General features: G+C 52.1%; 1 protein-coding gene across 3 annotated transcripts in view; it reads right to left on the bottom strand.

Moving 5' to 3' along the window:
• The window catches only part of KCNN3 (potassium calcium-activated channel subfamily N member 3), a 143,780-nt gene that overhangs the window by 20,880 nt on the left and 98,181 nt on the right, over nucleotides 1-24,719 (bottom strand). For all 3 annotated transcript variants that reach the window (XM_053915610.2, XM_053915611.2, XM_053915612.2), the window contains exons 4-5: nucleotides 7,454-7,595; nucleotides 507-617 (exon numbers count right to left, since the gene is read on the bottom strand). In XM_053915610.2, coding sequence (XP_053771585.1) covers nucleotides 507-617; nucleotides 7,454-7,595 — 253 coding nt within the window. The remainder of the gene's footprint in view (nucleotides 1-506; nucleotides 618-7,453; nucleotides 7,596-24,719) is intronic.

The raw sequence follows: 24,719 nt of genomic DNA, 5'->3' as shown, positions 1-24,719 counted from the left end.
TTAGCCACTTTCGCTAAGGGGACACGTGAGGAACATTAACCGGAAAACCCAAAAGGGAAAGTTGGAAAATGACGTCATTTGGGAATGTGGGCCCTATAGCAATGGTTGTCTGTAATGATTTTTTAAAGGCCTGGATTTAGATCCATTTCCAGTACCATTTTGAAGAGTCTCCACTGCCCTTCCTCATGAGAATCGTGAAAATATTTGAGCATAAACAAAACCATTGCTTCATGCTGGGTGATTTATTCAATTACCATTAGGCAAGGGGGCGGGTTAACCACCGTACACTTTAGATTTAACTATCGGGAAAAGGAGTCCGTTGCCTGAACTGCGCACGGACAGGTAAGAGAAGACAGGACCTGGAACGCCGAGGCGCGTGCCCGTTTGGTGGAGGCGGGTAGCAGGTGTCTGGGGGCCCTAGCCTACACCACATGACTACTTCCTTTCTGATTGGCTTCCACGCTGGTCTGAAGTCCCCCACCAAGATGTGGACAGTGGTGTTTTACCCGTTTGGTAAGCTGAGTGTCCATCATGAAGTTGTGAACATGCTTCTCCGCTTTGGTGAGTTCCAGCTTCCGGGCCACCACGGCCACCACGAGGGCAGTGCAGCCGGCACCCTGTGGGAGGACAGCAAGGGGATGGGGGGAAAGCGCGTCATTCAGGGGCAAGGTTCAGGTGGGAGTCGGTAAGCGCCCCCTGAGCACTGTGGGGATTCTGGGAGGGCAGCGGGAACCTGAGCTCTCCGGCTGGCCAAAACCACAAAACCTGTTCCAGCCCCGATTCCTGTACCCATGGAGGGGTCTGCAATGCTCTTGGCCTAGCTGCAGAGCTGACTTCTGGGAGGCTGAGTCTTCATAGGCCTTGCCAGTTCTTAATGCAGCAGGACACTGAATGTGGCTGCAGCTTTGGGAAATTTAAAACAACGAATAATCATCTGGTCACCTGCCAGGCTGTGCAGGGATACAGAGGGTTTGGCACGCACACAGGCCCGTTCTCTCTCAGGCGTGTCTCAACCCCGCTGCCAGTTCTGGACCAGGGGGCCCCGGAGGAAAGAAGGCCACACATGTGTTAGAGTACTGGCTGGAACACCTGCTGGTGGGGAAGGGTTTTCCTGAAAATAATCCAATAAAGAGGCAACACATTCTTCCCCAGATCACTTGCCAGGGGCACACCGGTGGCAGGAGTCTGTTCGCTCAACTCTGCTCCCCACTCAGCTGAGTCTTCCTACCTGACCATCTAGCCTATGACTCAGCACAGGAAGTGGTTCTGTCCTGCTCTCACCGGGAGGCTCATGAATTCACCCGCCTGCAGAGATTTCAAATATGGCAACAATCTTGCCTCAAACCAGGATTTTAAGAGAACCCATAGGGGGCCCGCAGTATTTTCCAGAGCAGTGTTCCTCTTCTGCCTGGGTAGGTCCATTCCAGGGGGGCACAAGGGAGGGGGGGTAAAAGAAGCAGGGTTTCCCAGGACTCTCTCTTCGAATCCTCTGGGTGCGTGCTTGGCTGTCTGGAAACGAGCAGCAAAGGGAAATTGGCTCGTTCCAACACTCTCCTGATGGATTTTCAAGTCCCCTCCACCATGCTTCTTCACTGGCCTGCGAGCGCTGGGAGAGTGAGAGAACCACTCCTCCCGATTCTTCTGCCGCAGCAGAAGCCAGCCCAGCCCTTGCCTGGTTCTTGGAAGAGAGCGCACTCTCCTCAGGGCCCTCGCCCTCCTCCTGCCCGCCGAGGCCCCGGACCATCCTGACCGCCACTCAAGGAAAGAGGCAACAAGCACAGCAGCGTCAACAGTCTCATCCTCGGCTGCAACGGCAGTTAGAGTGGCCGCAGGGCCCAGTGTAGCAGTTGAGGTTCCAGGACTGAAGGTCTCAATCAGTAACATTTTTGGCTCATCGGGTTTAAAAGAGTGGGTTAGAAATGGTAAAGAATGGTCTCAAAGGTACATTGTCTGTACCAAGTGGGTAGGTCAGTGCCCCACTGCCTCCTTTAGGGTCTCTCTCTCCTTTTCCACAGGTTGGCAAAGGCCATCTGTGTTTGGGCATGGCCGAAGTTGGCTTTTACAAGGGTTCTCATTCAAATAATCTCACATTCCTTGATACATTTGGTCATTTGGTCAGCTGCCGATGGGCCGCCCATTTCTAGCCCAACAAAATGAAAGGTACTGAATCTCTGTGAATCTCCCTTCTCTGACCTCATTTTCCTTTCTTGTCCAGGGGTGGCCGTGTTTTTTGCCATCTGTGACTTGCAGAGACTCTGTGCCCAGTTTTCAAAGGATATGCATGGGAGGCTGGACAGCCTGGTCTGTAGCTGTAATCAATTTAGCCAGGCCTCCAAAGGCAAAAAATAGCTTAAAGGAAGCTGTCCTAGAGGGCAGATGTGTGCTCAGTTCTGCTCAAGCAGATCAAGTGTAATCACTCTCCTTTATACGGCGTTCCAAAGGCACTTTGGGCTGAAAGCCCAAGAAGAGCGATATATCACAGCGGTACAAGTGGAACATCAGACGGGGAGGGTTCTCCTCAGGCTCCATGCTCCCTCATCTCCTTGGGTCCAGGCCAAACCCTACTTGTATCGCCCCTGAGGGCTGGGGGCAGAACAAGCCTGAAGAGGGAGGTGCCCTGTTCACCACACACACCAGTGAGGGAATTTCATCAAAACAACGTCTCATCTACCTCCCCGAATTTCCAGGGTCAGCATAGAGTGCTCCGTGGTCTCCCCACAGCTCACAGCACAGCATCTTGAATGCAGGAGGCTTCCAGTGAGAAGCTAGAGTGTTTTAACCAAGGAACCGTCTATCTTCTATGATTAAGATAAGTTTCTTCATGGAGGCGGCAGCGTGGACTAGATGACGTTTCCCAGTTTCTTTGTACTTAAACATGTCAAGTCTCTCTGGAGGATGCTGGGCTCTGTACCCCTAATTCTAACTTGAATAGAAATCAATGGATACTCCCAACTTTATTTCCTTTTAGAAAATCCATCACATGGTTGTAGTTAGGGGTGTTGCCAAAAGTAAGCCTAACTCGGTCATTTCTATTAAGAAGTGACCTTGTAAAGATGGGGGTCAGATCTCACAACCTTCAGAAAGTGGTGGGCAGGGTGCTGAAATCCAGACTGTGGTCCTCTCCAGAGTGTGTGTGTATGTGAGAGAGAGAGAGAGAAAGAGAGAGAGACAGAGAGAGGGAGAGAGAGATAGAGAAGGAGGAGAAGGAGAGGGAAGGGAGGGGGGAAGGGAAGGGAAGAGCAAGGAGACACAGAGGGAGCTGGAGTGGAGACTGAGGCAGGGAACACTGTGCTCCATCCTAAAGAGCGTGGGACAGAACAGGGGAAGAGGAAAGGAAGAAGCCAAGGCATAAGAAGAAAAGATGGGCTGATGGGATTGAGAGAGGAATACGGGAAGAACAAGGAGCCTAAGTCAAAAAGTTAACGGTCAACTTTGGCTCTTGAGAGGAAATAAAGGAAGTGTTACGGGATCCCCCTCCCTCCTGTTGCGTTCACTTCTAAGTGATGTGATGATCACCTGTGTTCCTTTTGGGATCATGAGCCTTTTACTTTACCGTTTATAGTCTGATGTTCCCACGGCGGCAGCCTGGGAAAACCTGTGGGATGTGGGAGTGATGCAGGTTGGTTTTAAGAGACAAATTGCCAAGGACTTGGCTAATTTCAGGTGCGAGAGTATATGCTGACCTAGCGTGGGATCTCAGAAATGGCTGGTGGGCAGAGAGGGCACATGAGGAGAGGAGGGGTGGGGCACACCGGGGTCAGCAGCTGCTGGCATGACTTCCATAGGGTCCAACTGTGGAGATAATCCATGACTCAGACTTTTGCTTTCAGATGCGCCAAGCCCTGAATCCCAGGTGACACCAGCTGGATTCCCTGGACCTTCTCTGCCCAACCCCCATTTCCACAGGAGGGTGGCAGGAGGAGGCAGGGTCCACCTCTAATGAGCTCCTACCGTCCAAGGTACGTGGTGAGCAGGAGCAGCAGTGAGCAGCGAGAGGGTGGCTGCCGTGGGGGGACACGCCTAACTCCTCTGAGGATTTAGACCCAAATCAGACACTCAGGCTCCTCCACATGCTCCTTCCACTTCTTATTTCCAAAACACATTTCCAGCTGGAAAACCTTAGACTCTGGAAAAACAAGTACCCCAAGGGGAAAAGTATGAGGTGTTCTTAACTAAAGGAGCATAAAATAAAATAAAACATAAATGAAAGTGACAAATGGAGGAGAAAAGCCTGGAGGATTTACAGTTGGATTCTGCTTCTGCAACAGATTCCATGTAACAACTAAAATAACATCAATTGGTTTGAAACCAAGGTGTTTTAGGGAAAGGCTCATCTTCTAAAACTGACATTAAGCAGATCTCTTGCTGAGCCCTCCTTTTCCCTCCTCCCAAAATGACTCAGTCTGTGCTACCTTCTACTTCATCATCACTTTCCTTTTGCAGTTCAAAGAAGCATCGCTCATGGAGCCTTGGGGGAAAGCTCAGTGCCCCCAGCAGACAGCCTGGAAGCTTTTGTCTATTTGTCCATAATTTGTCCACAAGTGAGTCTGGCTTTAGAAAATGGCTCCTTTGAAAGAGGGCTGTCTTGGGGGTCCCAAAGGTCTCCCATATGCCTGCGGAACCAAAAAGCCTCCAAAGGCATCTCTGTAGGTTTCGTTGTCATTTCCAGTTCTGGACTAAGTCTCAAGAGCTTTCTCTCTGCATTGTAACTGTCATCACAAAATTCTTTGTGGAAAGGCACCGGACTTTGATACACCTGCTTTTGCAGGTGAAATCTCTCACACACACCAGGTCTGTGCCTACAATGTCAAGTTGTTCAGACAATTATATACCCTGTTTAATGGTTGATAATTACACCGTTACTGCAATTGCCAAGAGAAAACAATGATTAAGACTATTTACGGCCCGCACATACAAATCTTTCCTTTCCCTCCCCAGCAGGCCTTGTCTCGGCCTGCATGGTGTCCATGGTAACCAAACAGGAAGCTGTACCTTTAGTTAAGGCACTTGGAATAATATTCAAGAGATGAGAGCAGCGCTGGAAGGCTGGGGGAGGGGACAAGAGGGTTCGCAGCAACCCAGAACCCTCGGAAGGAGTGACTCAGCTACAAAAGTCACATTTGTTAGAAAAATGCCACTGGTATTCCTCACTGTGGCTGACCCCAGAGGGAGGCAACTGACTTTAATTTGGGTAAAAACACTGAGATGAAGGGAGGAAACCTCCCTGCTCCTGTGTTTGGGGGGTACAGGTTTGTGCGACAGGGTTCATGCAGAAGGAGAAGATGGAAGCTGTGTTTTTACTGTGGGAGGTGCCTCAGCTCCTGCTCATCCACTTGTTCTTCCCACTTCGATCACAACTCTCTCATCAAGGCACGAACTCTCCCTTCCAAGGAGCTGCTGCAGAACAGGAGCAAAAAGGGTGCTGAGGACCGCACTCCAAGGAGAAGGCCGGGAGGGGACACGGGGCCCTGACTGCCCCACTCAGCTTCGTCAGAGAAGCCAGGAGGTGCTTGCCAGGGGGAAGGCACCAGGGCAACTGTGTCCAGGGGGCCACTTCCTGGATGGGGCACAGCTCCTTGCTGAAAGGGAGAGTGGCTGATATTTAAAAACAACAGAGGCTCCCAGTGAGCTCCTTCACCTAGTGCCCCTGCCCCGCCCCCACCTGCCCCTGGCTCTGTGTGCCCTGGCCAAGCACTGGCTCTGAGGCAAGCCCACCACCCAGGAGCTGCTCTAAGACAGGAAAGCTCCGGCCTTCAGGCGGGTGGCATTTCATTCCTTTCTGGAAGGAAGAATCATTCTCTGGTTTCCTGGTGACAGCTGGAGCTGTGCCAGACAGACTCCTACTAACCAATGGGAGGTGTTTGTTCCGAGGCCTTATAGTCACCCATTATTTATCCCAACTCCGGTGCTAAGCCTTTTGTCATAACTGACATTCAGAAGGACCTGCCTGCTAGTGTGCGCCTGCCTGGACTTCAGTGCAGAAGGACAGAGGACTGGCCCCTCCTGTGTGCAGGGTCCCCTGCTCCAGGCCTCTGCCCTAAGCCCCTCAGCCTCGTCGCCAAGATCAGTCCTAGGGGGCCACCCAGGAGGCCACCAGGCTGCGGTGGGGTGGGTGTGGGCAGCAGCCCCCATCCCTGGTGAGGAGTTAATCCCCTTTCTACTGCAGAAAGAAGTCCCTCTCATTTCTAAAGGAGGCCTTTCTTCCTCCCAGGAGAACAAGTGAAACCTGAGGGGCACTGAAAAGAAGGCTCTCCATGGGTGGAGTGTGATGGGGGTGTAGAGAGGCTCCCCTGGGGAGGGCTGTGTTAGCCCGTGGAGACCAGGGACAAGCTACAGACATCCTGTGCGCCCTCACACCCCACCGTGACCTCAGCGGTGCCCAGACTTTGATGGGGGCTTCCCTCTCTGCAGCCTGAGTTCCAGGATTCCAGGAAGGAGGGCGGGGAGCAGTGGCCCCCAGTCCTGGACCTAAAGCTCAAGAAGGCCAAGGAGTCTCATCACCTGGCCAGGGAAGGAGGGGTGGAGGTCAGGGATGCTGAGGACACCCCCAACCCTGATGGCGTGTGCAGTTCCTGATGCTGAAAAAGCGTTAACACAAAGCGTCGCCACCCACCCTCCTCACCAGCCATCGAGGAGGGCGGGGCAGGTCTGCCCTCCCTGCTTTACACTCCACGATGCTGAAGTCTGGCGGGCTAGGTGTCCTGTCCAGAGTCCACGGGGAGGTCGGCAGTGGGAATTCCAACTCCAGCTCTGAGCCCCCACCCAGGCCCCTCCCACACAGGGTGCTGGGACAGCCACACACGGGCAACAGTGTGTGTCGGCTCAGGGGGCAGGGCAACGCATGCCCTGAGAGGATGCGGCACAGCTGGGGGAAGAAGGGGAGGGAGTCACAGTCCAGCCGACGCCAGAGCTGGGAAGGGCTGGCGCTTGGAGCCCAGCACCCCAATGTACAGGCGTGAGCGCCAAAGTCTGGGGGAGTCAAGGGCTGGCGCAGAGCCATGGAACCAAACCAGGGGCCCGCCCAGTGCGAGACACAGCTCGGGACTGTCCCTGGGGGCTGTCCCCCCCCAGTCCCTGCCTCCGCGAGCTTCCGGACGTGGGACAGGAAGGATGGCGAGCCGAGGCGCTCACTGGGGCGCGCACACTGGGTGGTGGGGCGGTGTGAGCGGGGAGGGGTCGGACCCAGGCCCGCTTTGCCCAGCCCGTTTCGGGCAGGGCTGTGAAGAGACCACTCACGGTCAGGAACCAGGGCCTATTCCTATCTTGGAAAAGAAAACGAAAAAGCAAGAAACCATCACAGATTTCGCATCTCTATGTGCAGAGACACGCACGCTGGCCTGCTGACTAGCCGCTGGCCCCAGCCCCTGGCCGGGAAGGCCCGCTGAGCTCACAGGAAAGGGCTCCCGCTTGCTCCGAGGGTGCTGAGGAGTCGCGCGCAGAGGCAGGTACTCACCATGATGCCGGTGAGAAGACAGACACCTTTCCCGCAGTACGTGTGGGGCACCATGTCCCCGTAACCGATGGAAAGGAAGGTGATGGAGATGAGCCACATGGCACCCAGAAAGTTACTGGTCACGTCCTGCTGGTCATGGTACCTGCCAACGGGGGGACAGGAGTTAGTCCGTGGAACCGCCGTCGCGACAGCAAAGGCTGGGGCAAGCCTGGGCGGAGAAGGAAACGAGACCATGTGCCGAGCTGCGGGCAGCAGCCACGGCGGCGCAGAGACCTCTCTAGGAGACTGGAGGTGCCATGACCCTGCCTCCCCAGCTCCTGCCCGCAGCTCCCGGCCTGCAGCCTCCCCTCTCTGCACGCAGTCCCCGAGGTCACACGCTGTGTCATGGTGTGTACCATGTGGCAGATGTCCCTTTGGGGCCGGTAAAATAGCTTTGGATGAAATCATGAGGTAATAAAATTTAGATCTTCCCTTTCAAGCTGACAGTCTAAATGTATCTAGATGTGATTAATCTGAAATCACAAGCTCCCGAACAGGGAAAATGTCAAAAAAAAAAAATCATCAAATACATTTAGCCATTTCCTGAAGGTTGATGGATCCCCAAGACTGGCACCCCCCAGTGTCTGGAGGGGGGCCAGGCGGGTTCTCCTGGAGCTGTCCGGGGGCGGTTCTGGGCTCTCCGCAGAGGAGCCTTCTGTATATCTGAGGCACTGTGTCTACCACGCCCTGGGAGGAGCCAGCTGAAAACGTGTCATCACCATTCTCTCTGCCCAATGCCCATTCCACCCCATCCTTTCCCTCCCTCCCTTCATCCCTGAACACCAAGGCCCTCCGTGTGCCGGGCACTGACATGCCGGGATGGGCAGGACATAAGCCCCGCCTTAGGGCTCTCAGCCCAGGCGAGGGGTCCATGGAGGATACAGACATTTGCAGAAAGGTCAGTTAATGAACCAATGAGGCACCTTGGGGACAGGAAGAAAAGGACAGTGACCTTTGTCCCAAACATAGGAGGGTCACCCAGAGGCTTTGGTTTTCCTGGCAGGCCCCTGAGGGTGCTCCAGGCTGCGACTACAGCTGATGACAGCCCAGACCCTGCCTGAGCGCAGCAGCGGGGGCTGGCAGGACAGGGGGGCATTTCCCAGAATATTCTCTAACCGGATCGGCCTGGATGACGTGCAAGGGGCTATGCTGCATTAACGTCACCCCTTGATAAAAGCTCCCCATCAGCCTCAGGGGATCACGGATGGGAAAGTCGCAGTGGCTCTGGGACACCAAACCATCCTGGTTGGACAGAGCAGAAAGCCACTCAGGAATGCTCATCTGCAGGCCTGGTCACTAAGAAGCTTATAGGACTCAATGCGCATGAAGTGCCGGGGGTGGGGTCGGCCCAGGGCGGCCCCCAGAGAGTGTTAGCTACTATCCTCAGTGCTCACCCTGCCCCCACAGGGTCTGGGGCCCCATGGGCAGTTGGCGAACGTTGCTTCTCCTCCCCTCTCCCCTGGTCAGGTGTGCAGGGACAGCTGCAGGCACAGGGGCGTCTGGGGGTGGGCCTGGAGGTGGCAGATGCCCTCCTGGTCAGGAAGAAGACAGTGGGCACAAAGGCACAGAGTGACACACCATTTATTGATTCCTGCTGTCCTAGTGGGGGTCACATGGCACAGCCCACCACGTGGCTGGCACGCTGGATATAGAAACTTTAATTCTGTCAGCGTCCTGTAAAGTATTTTCACGGGCAGCTGGAAGCACAGACACTTGCACGAGAGCACACAGGAAGTGCCCCACTGGGTATCAGAGAGGTGGAAGCCACTGCTATGCGCCTTGGGGAATGGTGAGGAAGTTTAGCAAGAGGAGGGCACCTGGGCTCTGGTATCAGGTGATGCAGTGTTCAGAGACCAGGGGGCCGAATTTGGAGGGCCTGGAATTCCAGGATGAGAGGTTTGGATTTGGTCTTAGAGATTTGGTCCTGAGCGGATGAAGGACAAAATGACACGGCCTGCTGGGAAGCCTGGTCTGCAGGTGGTGAGCAGGATATTTAAACGTATGGAACACACAGGTGGGGCAGCCAGATGAAGAGCAGGCGTGCAAAACCAGGAGGGAGGTGCAGGCGCAGCCTTCATTGCCCTCATGAGCCTCGTCCCGGCAGATGCCAGTGAGCACGATTTCAGCAGGCTGTCCAGTCCCAACTTGAGTCCGCTACCAGCAACCAGCAACCACTACCAGAGGGGGGTGGCATTAGCCTTACCATAGGACATGCATGCCTGGAACTCCAGGGACATCTGAAGAGCAGTCATTCCCCTCCCCAGGGCTCACTGCCTAGACACCTTACCTGCCCTCTCCTACCTGCTTCTCTCACTCCCCATTGCTGCTCTACCGCTGCTCTGAGGGCACCCTGGCTGGCTCCTCCTGCCAGTTGCCTCATTTCCCTGGGGCTGGGGCTGGGCCGTGTCTACTCATGTGGTCACCTTGGAGCAATGTAGACAGGCGGTGCCCAACTTTGATCCCCAAGATGAAGTGCACCCTTCCCCTGACCCAGTGTGCCAGCCCCGTCCCAGCTTTGATGTCGTTTTGGAGGGGCACCTGCCATTCCCCACAGCCCGGGACTCTGCCAGGCCCTCAGGCCACCTTAGTCCCAAGAAAGCTCCATGCTACAAGCCAGCAACACGCACGCACATGTTACAGAGTCAGAGTCAGACATCACTTCATCAGAACGCATTTCTTGGAAGACGTCTTAGGTGACGGTGGTGAGGTTGGGGCGGTGGACAGGGAGGAGGTGAGCTGGTGGTCTAGGGCTTGGCTTGCCTGGCTTCAAGCCCAGCTCCACCTCAAGTAGCTCCATGGCTGTGGTCACAGGAATTAACCTCTCTGTGACGCACTTTCCTTATCTGCCAATGGGAGATTAAGAAAAATAATCCACAGTGCTGGGCGCAGAGTAGGGGCACTAAATGTAGCAGTCACCGTTGTCGAGAGGGGCAGGTGCTATCAGTCTGAGACATAGTCTGCAGAAAAACACAGGGTGGGGATTTACAGTGCAGTGGAGACAGGGTCCCCACAGGGGGTGATGAAGATGTCTTGAAGTTTAGGCTGGAGAACTATTGATATAGGGATGAGAGGAACCTACTCTAAGTTGGTGGACAAAGAAGGGACACAAGACACTTGGTATCTGAGATGATTCTTCTAGCAGGTGCATGCAAGACTGATTAAAGAGAGCAGGCCCCAGAGGGTGAGAACGGCTAGCGAGTTTGCAGGTGCCCAAGGAAAAGCAATGGTGAGCCTTGAATACTGAACCATGGGGTTTGGATGTGGTGTGCAGCCACTCTTCCATGTACCTCATTGACTCTGCTCTGCCCAAGTGTCCCACAGTCTTCCTTGCAAACCCTGAGGCTTAAGCGATTGTCCCCTGGCTGCTTGGCTGCCCTCAGGACCGTGGACCACTCTACTCATACATGGAGGTAAAGAGATTAGAGCTCAAAGTGGAATTAAGCATGCAGCGGCAAGTAATTTGTCTCCTTTTAAAGTTGATGTTTGGTTTACTGCTGTATTTTTCTCTAAATTTCCTTCATGTTCTTTTGAGTTTCTTTTTCATATAAAATCCCGAACTGGTGCTAACTATGCATGCTGGGGAGAGGACAAGCAGATCTCGAGGATGGCACTCATTCATCACTTGTCAAACTCCAGCAATCTGTCCTCTGGCAGGGGCTCTAGAAGACGCCAAGATGAATCGGACAGACCCCCTACACTCCTGTGGCTCGGAGCATCGTCACAGATGAGAGACGCATGCAACTCACCACGCAGGAAGTGATGAGCACAAGAGCGGGCCTGATGACTCACACTGGGAGTGGGGGGAGGTAGAAATTATATCCAAACCTATTCACAATTTTTTTAGAGTGGTTTACACTTGTCACAAACTCACATATGAATTTCATGCTATTTTTTACAATTGAGAATTTTGGGAAAGAAATAGTTCCCTCTTTTTCTTTAAGGGCTAGGAAGGAAAAGATGTAGTTTTGGGATGGGTTATTATATTTATTCATTTTTCCTTAGGGTGTGGATTTACACCATAGTGGTTTTTTTTTTTAACTTTTTAATATGAAATAAATGCATAAGTGGATGAAGGTGGTGGATTAAACACACACGCTGCTTTTGCTCCCTTCTCAAATCCCTCTACAACTACGAGTTTTAGTGGCCTGCTTTTAAAAATAAGCGGGCGGCCAGAAATCCCCAGATAGCTGAGGAACAACTCTAGCATTCAAGACACAGACCAAATCAGTCAATTAACAAAGAAACAGAACGCTGGATCATATACAGACCATTTGCATAGAAAAACTCTTGAAAAAGCATCCTATACTTAACACCGTAAGAGAGATAAAACAAGATAGTGGACCCATGAGACAAGAATGGCATGCTGTACCAAAAATGTCTTCCTGCAGGGCTGGGCAATAAATTGAGGAAGGTTCCCAACAGGCAGGAAAAGACAGAGAGAGAAATGAAAATAGGAGAGAAAATAGAAAATCGGTCTACCAATTCAAATAATAATAGTTTCAGAAAGAGAGGACTAAAGAAAAAAAGAAGGAGGAGGAGGAGGAAAAGGAGACAGAAATGAAAGAAAAGAAAGGAAGCTATCATTAAAGAAATCACTTAAAAATTTTTCCCATAACTGACAGACACAAGTTTCTAGATCAAGGGCCCACTGTTCCTAGCAAAGTGGTTGAAAATAGACTTGCACCAAGGCACATTATTGTGAAATTTCAGAACACCAGGAACAGGAGGTGATTCTATGGAGCTTCCAGAGAGAGAGAAAGAGAGGTCAAATACAAAACAATCAGAAATCTGAGTGACTTTGGACTTTTTCACCGAAACATTGGAAGCTAGAGGGCCATGGAATAGACTTCAAAATTCTAAAGAAAAATGATCTCCAAACAAGAATTCTAAAGCAGAGAGACCAGAATCCCAAACCAGACAGAGTATCAGGTAAGTCTGAGAATGAAATGAAGGCATTTTCAGATCCGCAAGGCTCTCAGAAACTTGCCTCCTCTGCACGCTTTCTCAGGAAGCCACAGGAGGGTGTGCGCCACCAAAACACAGGACTAAGCCAAAAAGAAGGAACCCTGGGGTGGATGGCATTGGAGACGGACGGAGGAAAGAGGCCCAGGGTGAAGGCCATGCACCAGGCCCAGAGGGCCGCCCGTCCAGCCTGGAGCAGGTCAGAGGCTCAGGGAGACATTTCTCAAAGAGGATAAAATTGACAGAAAACCCAATGCGCCTGAACACCTGGACAAGAGGCTTAAACAACCGCCAGAGGCTGGAGTTGCATTAGCAATAAATACATGCAAAACTAACCAAATGAACAAACATGATAATTAACCAGAAAAAAAACAAATCTTCTGCAAGAAAGGAGAAGTTATCGTCCTTTACTACAAAGACAAAACTGTGATTAGAGTCAAATCAGTGATGAGTGAATAATGCAAACACTGATTCCTTATCTAGCCAAAATTATAATACAATTATAATAAAAGGAGGATGGGACAGGAAGAGCTCAAGGGGTGGAAAGGGAGCTAACCGCTCATCTTCCGGGAAGGGAGGCAATAGATGATGGTGAGGCCCTCGCATCCAGGAGCAGCCACACAAGCCTGTTGTTTACAGACATGGAGGTAAACACTAAAACCAACGAGCAGAAGGAGGTCAAAGTTACCTGTTGCTGCATAACCAGTTGCCCCATGACTCAGCTGCTTAAAACAACACTTGCTATCTCGCCAGTGCTGTGAGTCAGGGAGTCAGGCAGCTTCCCTGGGCGCCTCTGGCTCAAGGTCTCCCATGACACTGTGGTCCCCTGCAATACAGATTGTATGTGGCAGTGAGGCTATTTCTACGTCCTCCATTCTGCTCCATTGGCCCATTTGTCTAACGCTGGAGTTACATTATAGTCCTGTTCTAAGTATCATCTCAGAGTCCAACACACAGAAGTTGCTCAGTAAACATCTGTGGAGTGAATATAGCTTTCTTGTTGCTTTTCCTGCCGTCCTATGAAAGTAATTCAGTGAAGCATGTTAGGTGACTGCAGCTGTTCTCTTTGGCAGATAAACTTTGGTCAAAGCAGCTGCCAAATATCTTGGATTTGGAGTCAGTTTGCACTATTAATAAGAACTCAGCGTCTTGACAGTAGCCGTGACCTAACTCTTTTCACATGAATCTTAGTGATTTGATGTCTCCAGCCGTTTGTTCTGGGTCTGGTTTGTTTGTTGGAAATTTGCAGGAATCAAGCCAGGCCTCCTGCAGAACTCTGTCCAAGTAGATTGCTTTGTCTTTACCGTCCAGCATTCCCCAGCTTCACACAGGCAACCCCTTACCCTCAAAGAGCTGTGGACCCTGTGCTTGCCACAATCTCCAATAAAACACCCAACAACACGTACTTGACTTGACCGGTGGTGGCCTTGGACTCCATTGGTGCCTCCCTCCTCAGAACATCTCCAGCCTTTGGCATCTTCAGTGGCTTGCTCGTCTCCTGGTTCCTTCCTGCCCTGAGCATCCTTGACTTCTTCCTCTGGCCTCCTCTTCAGTGTGGCTGTGCTCCGAGCTTTCCTTGCACGTACATCTTTCTTGCTCCTGTCATGCTTGTCATTGTCCTTGCTGATCCCTTCTAAGCAACCCTTCAAGACCCAGCTCAAATCCAACCCTGACCTGCCCAGCCAAAGTAAACTCTTTGTGTCAAATCCCACAGCACTCAGCCACACAGCGTCTTGAGTGGGAGGCCGCCGGGCTGTTTGCAGTCATGGGTGAATGCACACAGGCTCTAGGGCCAGATTACCGATGTTCAAATCCAGGTTTTGCCCCTTAGTATCTGCATGACTTTGCAGTTTTCTCACCTATAAAAGGAGGTAATACTTGTACCAGCTCACTTGGAGTCAAGGGTTAAATAAGCTGATGTTTCTAAAACAGAACAGTGCCTAACACACTAAGTCACACTAAAAAATGTTGGCTATTAGTGTTTGTTTATATATATGGCCTTGGCATAGCAGAAAGACTGCCTTTCATGCCATAATGGCTTTGTGACCTTGAACGAATCCACTCTCAGCGTCTGTTTTCTCTTCAAGGAGTCAGGGTGTAATAACATCCCCCTGCCTATATCAAGAGGCTCTGGCAGGGGGTGAATGTGGAAGGGCTCAGTCAACCTTGAACTTGCAACACAGATAGAGGCTTGTGACTGCCTCTCTGACAGCCTCCCACCTGGGCCACCTTCCATCTGAGATTTCCTCCTAGTGACAAAGGCAGCCACACAGGACACAGAGGAAGAACAGACAGCAGACACTGCCATGTAGGACAATGGTAGTTTGTTCCAGGCTCTCCTTGTCCTTGTCCTTGTCCTTGTCCCATGTTCTGGGTGGGCCACAGCCCCTTTCCTGTGTAGGACTTGTGGTGTGAACCTCTTCTCTCTATCAAATCCCATCTATTTCACCCTCAAAATATGTCCCCACTCTGACCACTCCCCACACCTGGGCTGCGACCACCCGGGCCACTGCTTCTGCTTGTGCAGCCCACGTACCACCCCACTAACAGCTGCCAGAGTGATTCTGTCAAAAAGTCAGACAGACCATGTCACCTCTCTGCTCAAAACTTCCTGTATCCCCGAGAACAAGTCCTGACATCTGGGGTCTGCATGGCTCCTCCCACAGCCAGCTGGACCCTGGCGCAGAGTGTGGGCAGGTACTACTCCTTCTCCCGGAAACCTCTCACCCCCGTGATTTCCGGCCTTCGCACAAATGCCAACTCCTCAGGAAGGTATTCCATGACCACCCTGCTGGCAACTGCACCGGGCCCCCACCTCCACCGTGCCCACCTTCCGTCCCTGAGTCGTTCTCCTCCACGTGCATGCCACTGCCAGACATAATATACACGTGGCTTGTTCTCTGTGTTATTGACTGTCGACTCCCATTAGAATATAAACTTCATGAAGAAAAGGACTTTTCTTCTTTGTTTACTGCTGTATCTCCAGTGATCAATAAATATTTGTCAAATGAATGGATGATTCTGTTTGGTCTTTATCATGAGCTAGCAGGACCAGGTCAGCAGACAGGGCCTGTTATCGTGAAGCAATGAGAAGCTCAAGGGAGTTATTAACTAACTTCTCGCAGCAAGGAAATGAAAAAGCTGGGACGGCAACCCCTGGTTTTGCTGATTCTCAGTGCCGCAGCTGCGGGGCGCCGGGCAGGGGCCAGCCCGTCCCAGCTTGGCAAAGCGCCTGCTCGGGCCCTGCCCGGAGGACGATGGCCAGGAGGCCCTGAGTGTGGCTGGCCGGTGCCAGCCAGTGCAGGGAGCCTGAGAGGCCCTCACCAAAGTGGGACATCGCCAGGGAGCCCTGAGTTTTGCTCCCGCTCCCACCTCTGCCTTCGTACCTTTGATACAATCAGCTCCCAGTTACCGAGAGCCCTCGGCGTGCTAGGTAGGGTGTGTGAGTCTGGCTTGGGGGGCTTGCCTTTTTGTAAGGGTATTATGAACCTCAGTTTAGGAGGATTCCAGCAACACTTGAGGTCTGTGAGAGTTCCACTGAAAATCAAAGCTGGCTGAGGAACAATTGGCCTGTGGCGACTTCGGAGCCGCTGCTGCTTATTCCAGCTACAGCCAGCCAAACAAAAAGCACTTTTTTTTCTTAAAAACGGTTTTCTTCATAGACATTTTAAAATGTGAAATAATCGACTTTGAAGACTCAGGACTGACTGCAAGCCTACTGGCCCACAGGCCCACGATGACACATGCATCCAGAAAGTCATTCCTTGTCACTTCATTCCCACAGCTAGTGTCCTATTTTTTGAGTTGGCTTTGTTTGAATTTAGGAAAATAAGGACATTTCCCTCACCAGGTAATTCAAGGCAACAGCCCTGGATATTTCCAATGCAAATCTAAATCTAGTCTTTTATTTCTAGCCTAAGAACTAACAGCATGGGTACAAGGTCTGGGCCAGTTTCAAACAGGGAGAAAACCTCCATCACCAAAACACGCCAGTTCCGATGCGCAGGCTGCCGCACGCCACAGGCAGACGCGGCTGGTGCTCGCTGTGTGAGCACGGATGCCCCGCTCTCCCTCACAGAGGTGGTGGCCTGCATGCATCGTCCCACGGGGAGGAGCCGGGCCGTCTGCCTGGTGTCTCACACCTGGATGCAATGTCTGTCCAGGCCTCGGCGGGGAGTCTACACCAGGGCAGCAGCTCAGCTTTCCTCCGCGTGTGCTTCTTTTCTCTCGTTCAGCCAGGACGTTTCCTTCGAGGTCTCCACTTCACCAATGGACACGCCCTTGGAGGGAAGCCAGCTGCCCTTCCTTCCACAGTCCATTCTTCATAAAGGGGGAGCTGTCAACCTCTCTGAGTGGTCATTAAGTTAAAGACCAGATGGCTCATCTGCCAAATCCTTCTGAGTCAGTTTCTCTATTTGCAACATTTCTTTCTTCTTATTAAAAATATTTCCATGTTTCCTGATTTGGAAACAATTAATAAAAATGCATGGAAATTGAGGAAAACAATATGTTTGGAAGAAACACGGCTCCCAGGGGAAGCGAGTCTTCCGCAGTGATGGAGGGGGTGCGGCGGCAGAGAGGGCGGGTGCTCAGGTGTGCGTGGCCTCAGTCAGGCCTTACCTTTCCATGTCACGGGCTTTCCTCCTGCAAAATGGAGTGTGAGAAACCTGCCTCGTGGCATCGCGTTGACGGTTCAGTGAGATGACAAGCAGACCAGGCAGAGCACCTGGCACGGATTTGGGGCTTAACACATGAGCCCCTACTATGCACCAGACTTCATGGACCTCACAGGGCCATGAAGAAGGTCAGCACTAAGCAACACAAAAGCAAAAAAAAAAAAAGGCCAAGTTACAGTTGAGGTGAGTGACCAGGCACCTTCTCTGAGGGTGCAACATTTACACAACCCAGAATAAATGGGGAGGGGGCGCTTCAGGTGGAGGACTAGCTCTGGAGAAGGAGGCCAGGGGGAGAGGAATGACCAGGGAGGGGAGTGAACCACGGAGGGAGAGGGGCGTCCCCAGCACTGGGCTTCGATGCGTGGAGCTGCGTGAACACCCTGGCATTGTTGACCTGCACCATCACCCACACCCCTAGGCCCTCCCTCCCCTCCTTCCCCTCCTCTGCTTTTCTGTCTGCCGCCTCTCTCTTCTTTTCTGTCATCCTTCTTTCTGTCTTTCCCTCCTTCAGAGCCTCTCCTTACCTCTCCCTTCGTTTCCCTCTCACTGGCTCAGCATCTTTCTCATTTCCTCCTGCAAGGACCCACACTGGGAGCCCACTGTAAGTGGGTTGGCAGTCTCTGTGGAGACACCGGTCTTTGCTTCAGGTTGGCTTTGTGAATCCAGCAAGCTTGTATGCTGCACCCGCCAGGGATCAGGCATCAATGGCATAGGACAGGGCCCCCAGCAGAGGCAGATCTGTGGCGTGAAGTGGGAAGGCTGCGTGGAGAAGCAGCATGCATCCCCGTCCTCCAATGGCCACACAGTGCCCTGAGCTCCTGGTGACCACGGGCCCCTCGTGGTTTCACAGTCGCCACCCAGACCTGCCCTCCGAGCTTCAGAGCCAGGTATCTGTCTGCCCAGGGGGAATACCTCTGGGGGAGCGCAGGTCCGTTAGGCTCAGCTTATCCTGAACCCTGCTCATTACGTGCCCCTTCCCTAATGTTCAGGTCCCCTCCACACCCACCCCTCTTCCTCCTGCATCTCTGTTCTGGAGACAGTACCATCACCTAGCCATGCCAGGACACTAGGCATTGTTCTTGAACTTCCTCCACCTCCACCCCACATCCAGTGAGGTAGTCTTGTGAATTTGGGCTCCACTAGTTCTTTCAAACCTGACCCTGACTCTCCATCCCAGCCACCGCCTCCCCAGTGGAAGAGGCATCCAGTACCATATACACACTACAGCAGTGTCCCCAGGTAGTCTCCTTGTCTCGTGGTCATCCTAGTGTCCCCCTCAAACCTCTCTTCTCACTGCAGCTGGGGAAATCTTTCCCCAAAACAAGACCCTCCCCTGATCAAAACCCATCAAAGGCTCCCATTGGCCTAGGGTGGGGGTGGGGCAGGGGGTGCTCTCGGTCTCAGTGTGGACACACTGAGGCTCACAAGACTTCTATCTAGGACAAACAGTAGTGGAAGAATCAACAGTTGTGACCGACCTACTGTTTCATGTCAGGGTGGTTCGTGGCTGCCCTGGGATAGATAACATCACTCTCGCTCTCTCGTATTCTGATTCGCTTTCCCCAGTGGCAAGGAAGGGGCGGCAACCCAGCTGCCCTGATGGAAATGACTCATAACCTGGGCAAACCCACAGCACACACCGGTGTCTGAGTACCATCTCTCCTGCATCACTGCATTAAAAGAAGCAAGTAAATAAATAAGGTTAGGAACCATTGGCTTGATAGTGGATTACGTCAAAACTCTTTAAATTGGTAAAACAGGCCTGGCTGCTGCCTGACTCTCTAACCTTGACTGCAGCTGACCTCATGGCAAATAGTTGCCAATTCTCTCACCCCATTCTTCCCCCACCTCTAAGCTCTGCTCCTGCTGGTCCCCCTGCCTGAAGTCCCCTCAGGCCCCCCAAATCACCTCTTCCAGAAAGCCTTCCTAGATCAAGTGTCCTCTGCAGAGCTCCTTGAGCCCCCATGCCCCTCTCTGTCACCTCCCGCCACAGGACCTACAGGGGCTTATTCCTGAGGCTCGCACTTCTGCATGGCTGGTGCCAGCCCAGGTGGCCAGGCACTTGGAGGAAGCTTGGCAGATGTGCTGAAGGAGACAGTGAGTGAAGGATGGCTCCAGGGTGGATACATTTGAGCCTGGTCCCATCTCATGCCCCTCCGTGGGTCTTTCTCTCACAGCTGCTGTCTTCGGTTTGCCTTCAGCTCCACCCGACAGGGGCCTCAGTCTGCCACCTGTGAGCTTTTCTCTCCGGGATGAGCTTTTTCCAACACCCGTCGTCAGTCACAGAGCGTGACTCAGAAGTGAAGGGGCATCACAGTTCTTAGTTTTTCATATACAGAGAGAAGAATAACGGTGGTTGGAACTCCTGCAAACTATTTCCTCAAAGACCTTAGAGAGATCTCTTTCTCATCTCATTCTATTTCTGGGCCCATCTCTGTGAGGTGGGTGGGACTAGGCATTCATCCCTCTTTTAGGAGAGAATAATATTGTCATTTGTCAAGCATCGGCCACGTGCCACATGGGCCATGTTCTTGAGTTGAAAACTCAGGCTCAGCCAGACTAGGGAATTTGCACAAAATAAAACATCTACCGAGTGTGAGAGCCTGCATGTGAGCTTGGGCTTGGCTGATGGCACGGCCCCGTCTTTGATCATCTTATGCCACTGAGGAAGTGGAGGCCCACGCAGGCTGAGTGCAGAGATTACTGGGGATTCTCCCTTTCTCGGGTATCTGATCCTGGGACCCTGGGTCTGTATGCAGTGAGCCGGCCTCCCAGGGGCCTCAGCCAGAGCCACGGCTGCCGGGCTCAGCAGCGTAGGCTGTGCACTGGGCAGCCCCATGAGTGCCATTCTCCATGACTTCAATGTGAATGGCGCCCCCTGGAGGTCAGTGCTGTGGAGGCAACAGTCCTGGCTGGAGTCTCAAAGGAAAAAAGGGTGTTTTCCTCCTCTCCGTCATGCTTTCCAAGCAGAATTAAAGGCAGGCAGCCCCCAGATGAGCAAATGTTAAGGGGGGCACAGAACTGCAGTCTCACCTGGGTAGTGTTAGCATGGGAGACAGGGAGGTGGGGACCGTCCTGTGACCAGGAACAAAGAGAAACAGGTTGGAAGGAACTCCCTGGGAAGGAGTTTTCTTGTCACTGTTCCCAAGAGCAGTGGGGCTTCCAGGGTCGGACATGGGAGCCCTGGTTGGACAGCTTCCCCTGCCTCTGAGAAGAGGGGGTGCTGAGGAGGAGTCTGGCCGGACAAAGGTGAGTGGGCAGAAATCAGACTCAGCGGAGGCCACCAACCAATCTGGGGACATGGCTGCAGGGCTCTGGGAGAACGTGGAGTGCGCATGCCTCTAACTTCTAACCCCTCTCCACAGGCTGAGCATCCAGGCGGCATGTGACCTGGGGTCTGTGGGATTGGCTTTGGCCATGTGAAGGGTGACAAAGTCTGAGGCGGGCAGGCTCTCGGGGCTGGTCCAGGGCCGCCAGCCACACAGCCAAGCCACCCAGACCTTGGTTTATGTGATTAACTGGAAAGTTCTGTGCACATCAGAAATATCGCTATTTCTAAAGCTCAGTACTAGAAGGAGACAAGAATGGAGACAGCCAGCACACATCCAGCTGTCCCCCCAGGGGGCTTTTGGCCAAAGGAACTTCTAAACTTCCGGAGCTGGCATGCCCCAAGATCTCTGAGAGCAGCAGCTGGGAGGAAAGGCTCAAGTATGGGGGCTCAGGCCAGGGGCCCCCGCACCCCTCCCTGCTCATCTCCACAGCCCCAGAGCAGAAGGAAGGGATACAGCTGCAGCCGGACTGCCTCCAGCATCAGCATTGCTTTTTTCTGCCTCTTGAAATGAGAGAATCTTGTTGGAGGAAAAGGAGCAAGACAAAGAGATGACCCATCTGGAGATTCTCCTTCTGCTGGTCTGAGAAATGAGGAGACCTGGGCCACAGTACTTCCGGGCCCTGTTGGCTCTGAGCAGCTGGAATTCTCCAAGCACTTTTTCTCACCCGTTGTCCACACAGGGTGGAGAACTGGTTGGGGGGTGGGAGGGCAGGCAGCTGCAGGTCCCATCTTGAGGCTTTAAGGGGCCATGTTTGGAAAGACACATATCCAGAAGGCTTGCCGCATGCTGAGGGTCTCTTCCTGCAGAATGGGGCTCTCCTAGGGAAAATTAGCCTAGAGACCCAGGAGCTGCCCCCCGCCCCAACCCTGCAACTTCTGGGACTTTCTGGGGAAGGGAGAGAAGAGCATGGACATGTGGTCAAAGACCTGGGCAGGAGGTGCTTTGCCTGTTGGGTCAGCTGGTCTCTGGGAGTTACTGAGTCTTGGGCCACCTCTAGACTGACAAACCTCATTTTTTCAGGTAAGGAAACAGAGGCCATAGAGGATCATGCTGGGCCCAAGTTCACTGTGCTTCTCACTTCTGTGTGTCTCTTTACACCCTGCGAGGCACCAGTCATGCAATACGGGCAGTGTTTCTTTGCTCGCACTCTGCCACCTACCACCACTGTTGCCCCTCCATCCAGTGTCTGGGAGGCTTGTGACTGGGCCACCGACTGCAGGCCTTCGGCACCCCATGGGGAAGAAGATAAAGGGGGAGTTCAGCCTAGCAGCTGTCACCCAGGGCCAGCCACACCTCGGGGAGCCGCTGCAGGTGACCATCAAGTTACACTGAACCTCTGATGGACCCTAACCAAGACTTCTGACCCAGAGCACCTGTGTCTCCTGACTCAGGACAGGAGAGGGTGAGCCAGTGCCTCGGCCACGTAAAACCACCGGCATGGCTGCTCTCTGGGTCACCGCACAAGCTGATCTGTCCGCTGGTCTGCCTCTCTCCTCCCCTCCTCCTCCCACTGCCCCAGAGAAGCCCCTGGAGGCTTCTCCATCCCGGCGTCCCCAGCTCTGGCTCTGTTTTACAGGAAGCAGCCGTCACAGAAGACACTTGTTATGTGTTGCCAGGCAACAAAATGCTGCCTGAAAACTGCAACCCACCTCTGACACTTCATAGGCCTGGAACCAGCAGATGAGAGGAGGCTGCCAGAACAAAGGAGAAGCGTCAGGGAGTTGGGGGGACGTCGGAAAGCAGAATGAAAGAGCCCAGACAGTTGCACCAAGTGCCAAAAAGCAAACAGATGGGAGAAAATCTGACTCGCTGAAAGGAGGGAGACAGCGAAGGAGACGTGGAGGGGAGTCTTAGGGTGTCAAGTCCTCAAAAGACCTTGTTGTTGTTGTTTTGTTGTTGTTGTGGGGTTTTTTCTGGTCAGACCTGTCATGATGAGAGTGGAGTCGTTGATAAGATGATGGTTGGGAGAATGATGATGATAGTTCCTTAGCTAAACACTTGTCTATGGGCTCCTACTTCTATCCAATGGGTGATTTTATTATAAACATCCTCAAGCAATGGCACAATTCTCCACAGGCTTTCCAGGAAGCACGGTTATTCTCAAAACAAGGATCGCCACTGCCGTCGTCATCATTCATTCAGCCAAACACAGGGTAATTCATCTGTTCGTTAGCTTGAGTGACCTTGGGCTCTGGAATTTGCAAGCACTGAGTGGATCAGAGAGAGCCAGAGCCAGTCATGGGGGACGCTCAGGCTGGATGACACCCCAGATGCCAAGGGGACCTTGGAGGGAGGTTTGGGGACAGCAGGGGAGTGCCGCCGGTGGAGGACTCTCCCTCACCGGGCGGGAGCCCTGGGTCAGCAGTGAGGTTCTGCCTCACTTACCTCTCGAAGCCTCCATCCCCTAATTTCTGAAACGGGAAAATTACTCCTGCCCTGCCCACTTCAGAGTGCTGGGCCACGGACGAGAAGCTGCGTAGATTGTAAAGCTGTGGACTACAAGATAGTGCTCCTCATTTATTCAAAAATCATTACTAACTTCCCCCAGGTGCTAGGCACACCAGAAGACATTCCCTTACAGACCGACCCCCTGCTGGGGCACAGGCCAGTAAACAGCAACCTCACATGACGGTGGGCAAGTTACCCCACTGTCCTTGGCCTCGGCTTTTCTACCGGTGAATGGAGATAATACCGCCAAAGCTTCTCGCAAGGGTTCACCGGGATGATGTGCGCACGAAGCACTGACATGCACTTATTAAATGGTGGCTCTCTCCTTCCTCGGCTGAGGTCATCGCCACCAGGCTCCGGAGCCCGGGCTCAGTCTCACCGGTGCTCAGGCTTTGCCTGATTTGGCCGTAGTGACAGCCTGGCAACCCTCAGGAGAGCACAGTCTAATTTCTAAATTAATGAAAACCCTCAAGACACATTTATTCCCTAACTAAAATGCACAGTTTAAATTATAAATAAGAACAAAACAAATTAAGAATGCTGGTAACTAAGTGGGAGCAATTTCATGTGTTAAACTTGACAAAATAATTATAAAGCTATTGCCCAGTTAACTATATTCACATTTACTTAACTCTGTAAGATGGAAAATGTAGCTGATTACATTATTAATTTTGACAAATACTTTCCAGAACATGTCCAACCAGTCTCCAACCCTGCCTACTCCCCAAAAACTGATACGGCATCAAGGATACCCAGTGGCTGTTTCTACCTGGATCCACTAACAGGAAGTGGCCTCCCATTAAAAGTTACTGGCTTTCTATACCATCAATCACAGTTTTTTTCTAGGTACCAGGCAGCATACTCTCAAACAAATTATAAAATGGCATCTGCCCTGGCTGGTGTGGCTGTGTGGATTGAGCACTCGCCTGCAAACCAAAGGGTCACTGGTTCAATCCCCAGCCAGGGCACATGCCTGGGTCTCGGGCCAGGTCCTCAGTAGGGGGCATGTGAGAGGCAACCACACACTGATGTTTCTCTCCCTCTCTTTCTCCCTCTCTTCCCCCCTAAAAATAAGATGAATAAAATCTTTTTTAAAATGACATAATAGCCCAAAATTAAAGAAAAACTTATTTTACTTTGTACATTATGCTTTCTCCTTTGACCCCTACACAGTCAAATAAGACAACTCCCCAATTTAACAAACACCCCAAGAACCCCAGGGCAGGCAATCAGGTTCCTGGGGGCCCAGGCCTCCACTGCCCTGTAAGCCAGGGGACAGAGCAGATCACCAAGCCTCACTGACTCTGGACTCCATCCTGCCTGCTCACTTCCAGAGGAGCATGGTCTTGTATTTTTTGGTTTCCCTGCCTTTTTTTTTTCTTTCTTTTAAACTATATTTTATTGATTATGCTATTACAGTTGTCCCATTTTTCTCCTCTTTATCCCCCTCCACTCTGCATTTCCTCCCCCCCACCAGCATTCTCCCCCCTTAGTTCCCATCCATGGGTTGTACATATAAGTTCTTTGGCTTCTCCATTTCCTATATTATTCTTACCCTCTCCCTGTCTATTTTGTACCTACCATTTATGCTTCTTATTCCCTGTACCTTTTTCTCCATTCTTCTCCCTTCCCCTCCTCCCAATAACCCTCCATGTGACCCCCATTTCTGTGATTCTGTTGCTGTTCTACTTGTTTGCTTAATTTGTTTTTGTTTTTTTAGGTTGATAGTTGTGAGTTTGTTGTCATTTTACTGTTCATAGTTTTTATCTTCTTTTTCTTAGATAAATCCCTTTAACATTTCATATAATA

Source organism: Desmodus rotundus, chromosome 12 (assembly GCF_022682495.2).
Source record: "Desmodus rotundus isolate HL8 chromosome 12, HLdesRot8A.1, whole genome shotgun sequence".
Lineage (NCBI taxonomy): Eukaryota > Metazoa > Chordata > Mammalia > Chiroptera > Phyllostomidae > Desmodus > Desmodus rotundus.
The sequence above is the reverse complement of the archived record's forward strand: the minus strand, read 5'-3'. Positions and strand labels throughout refer to the sequence as shown.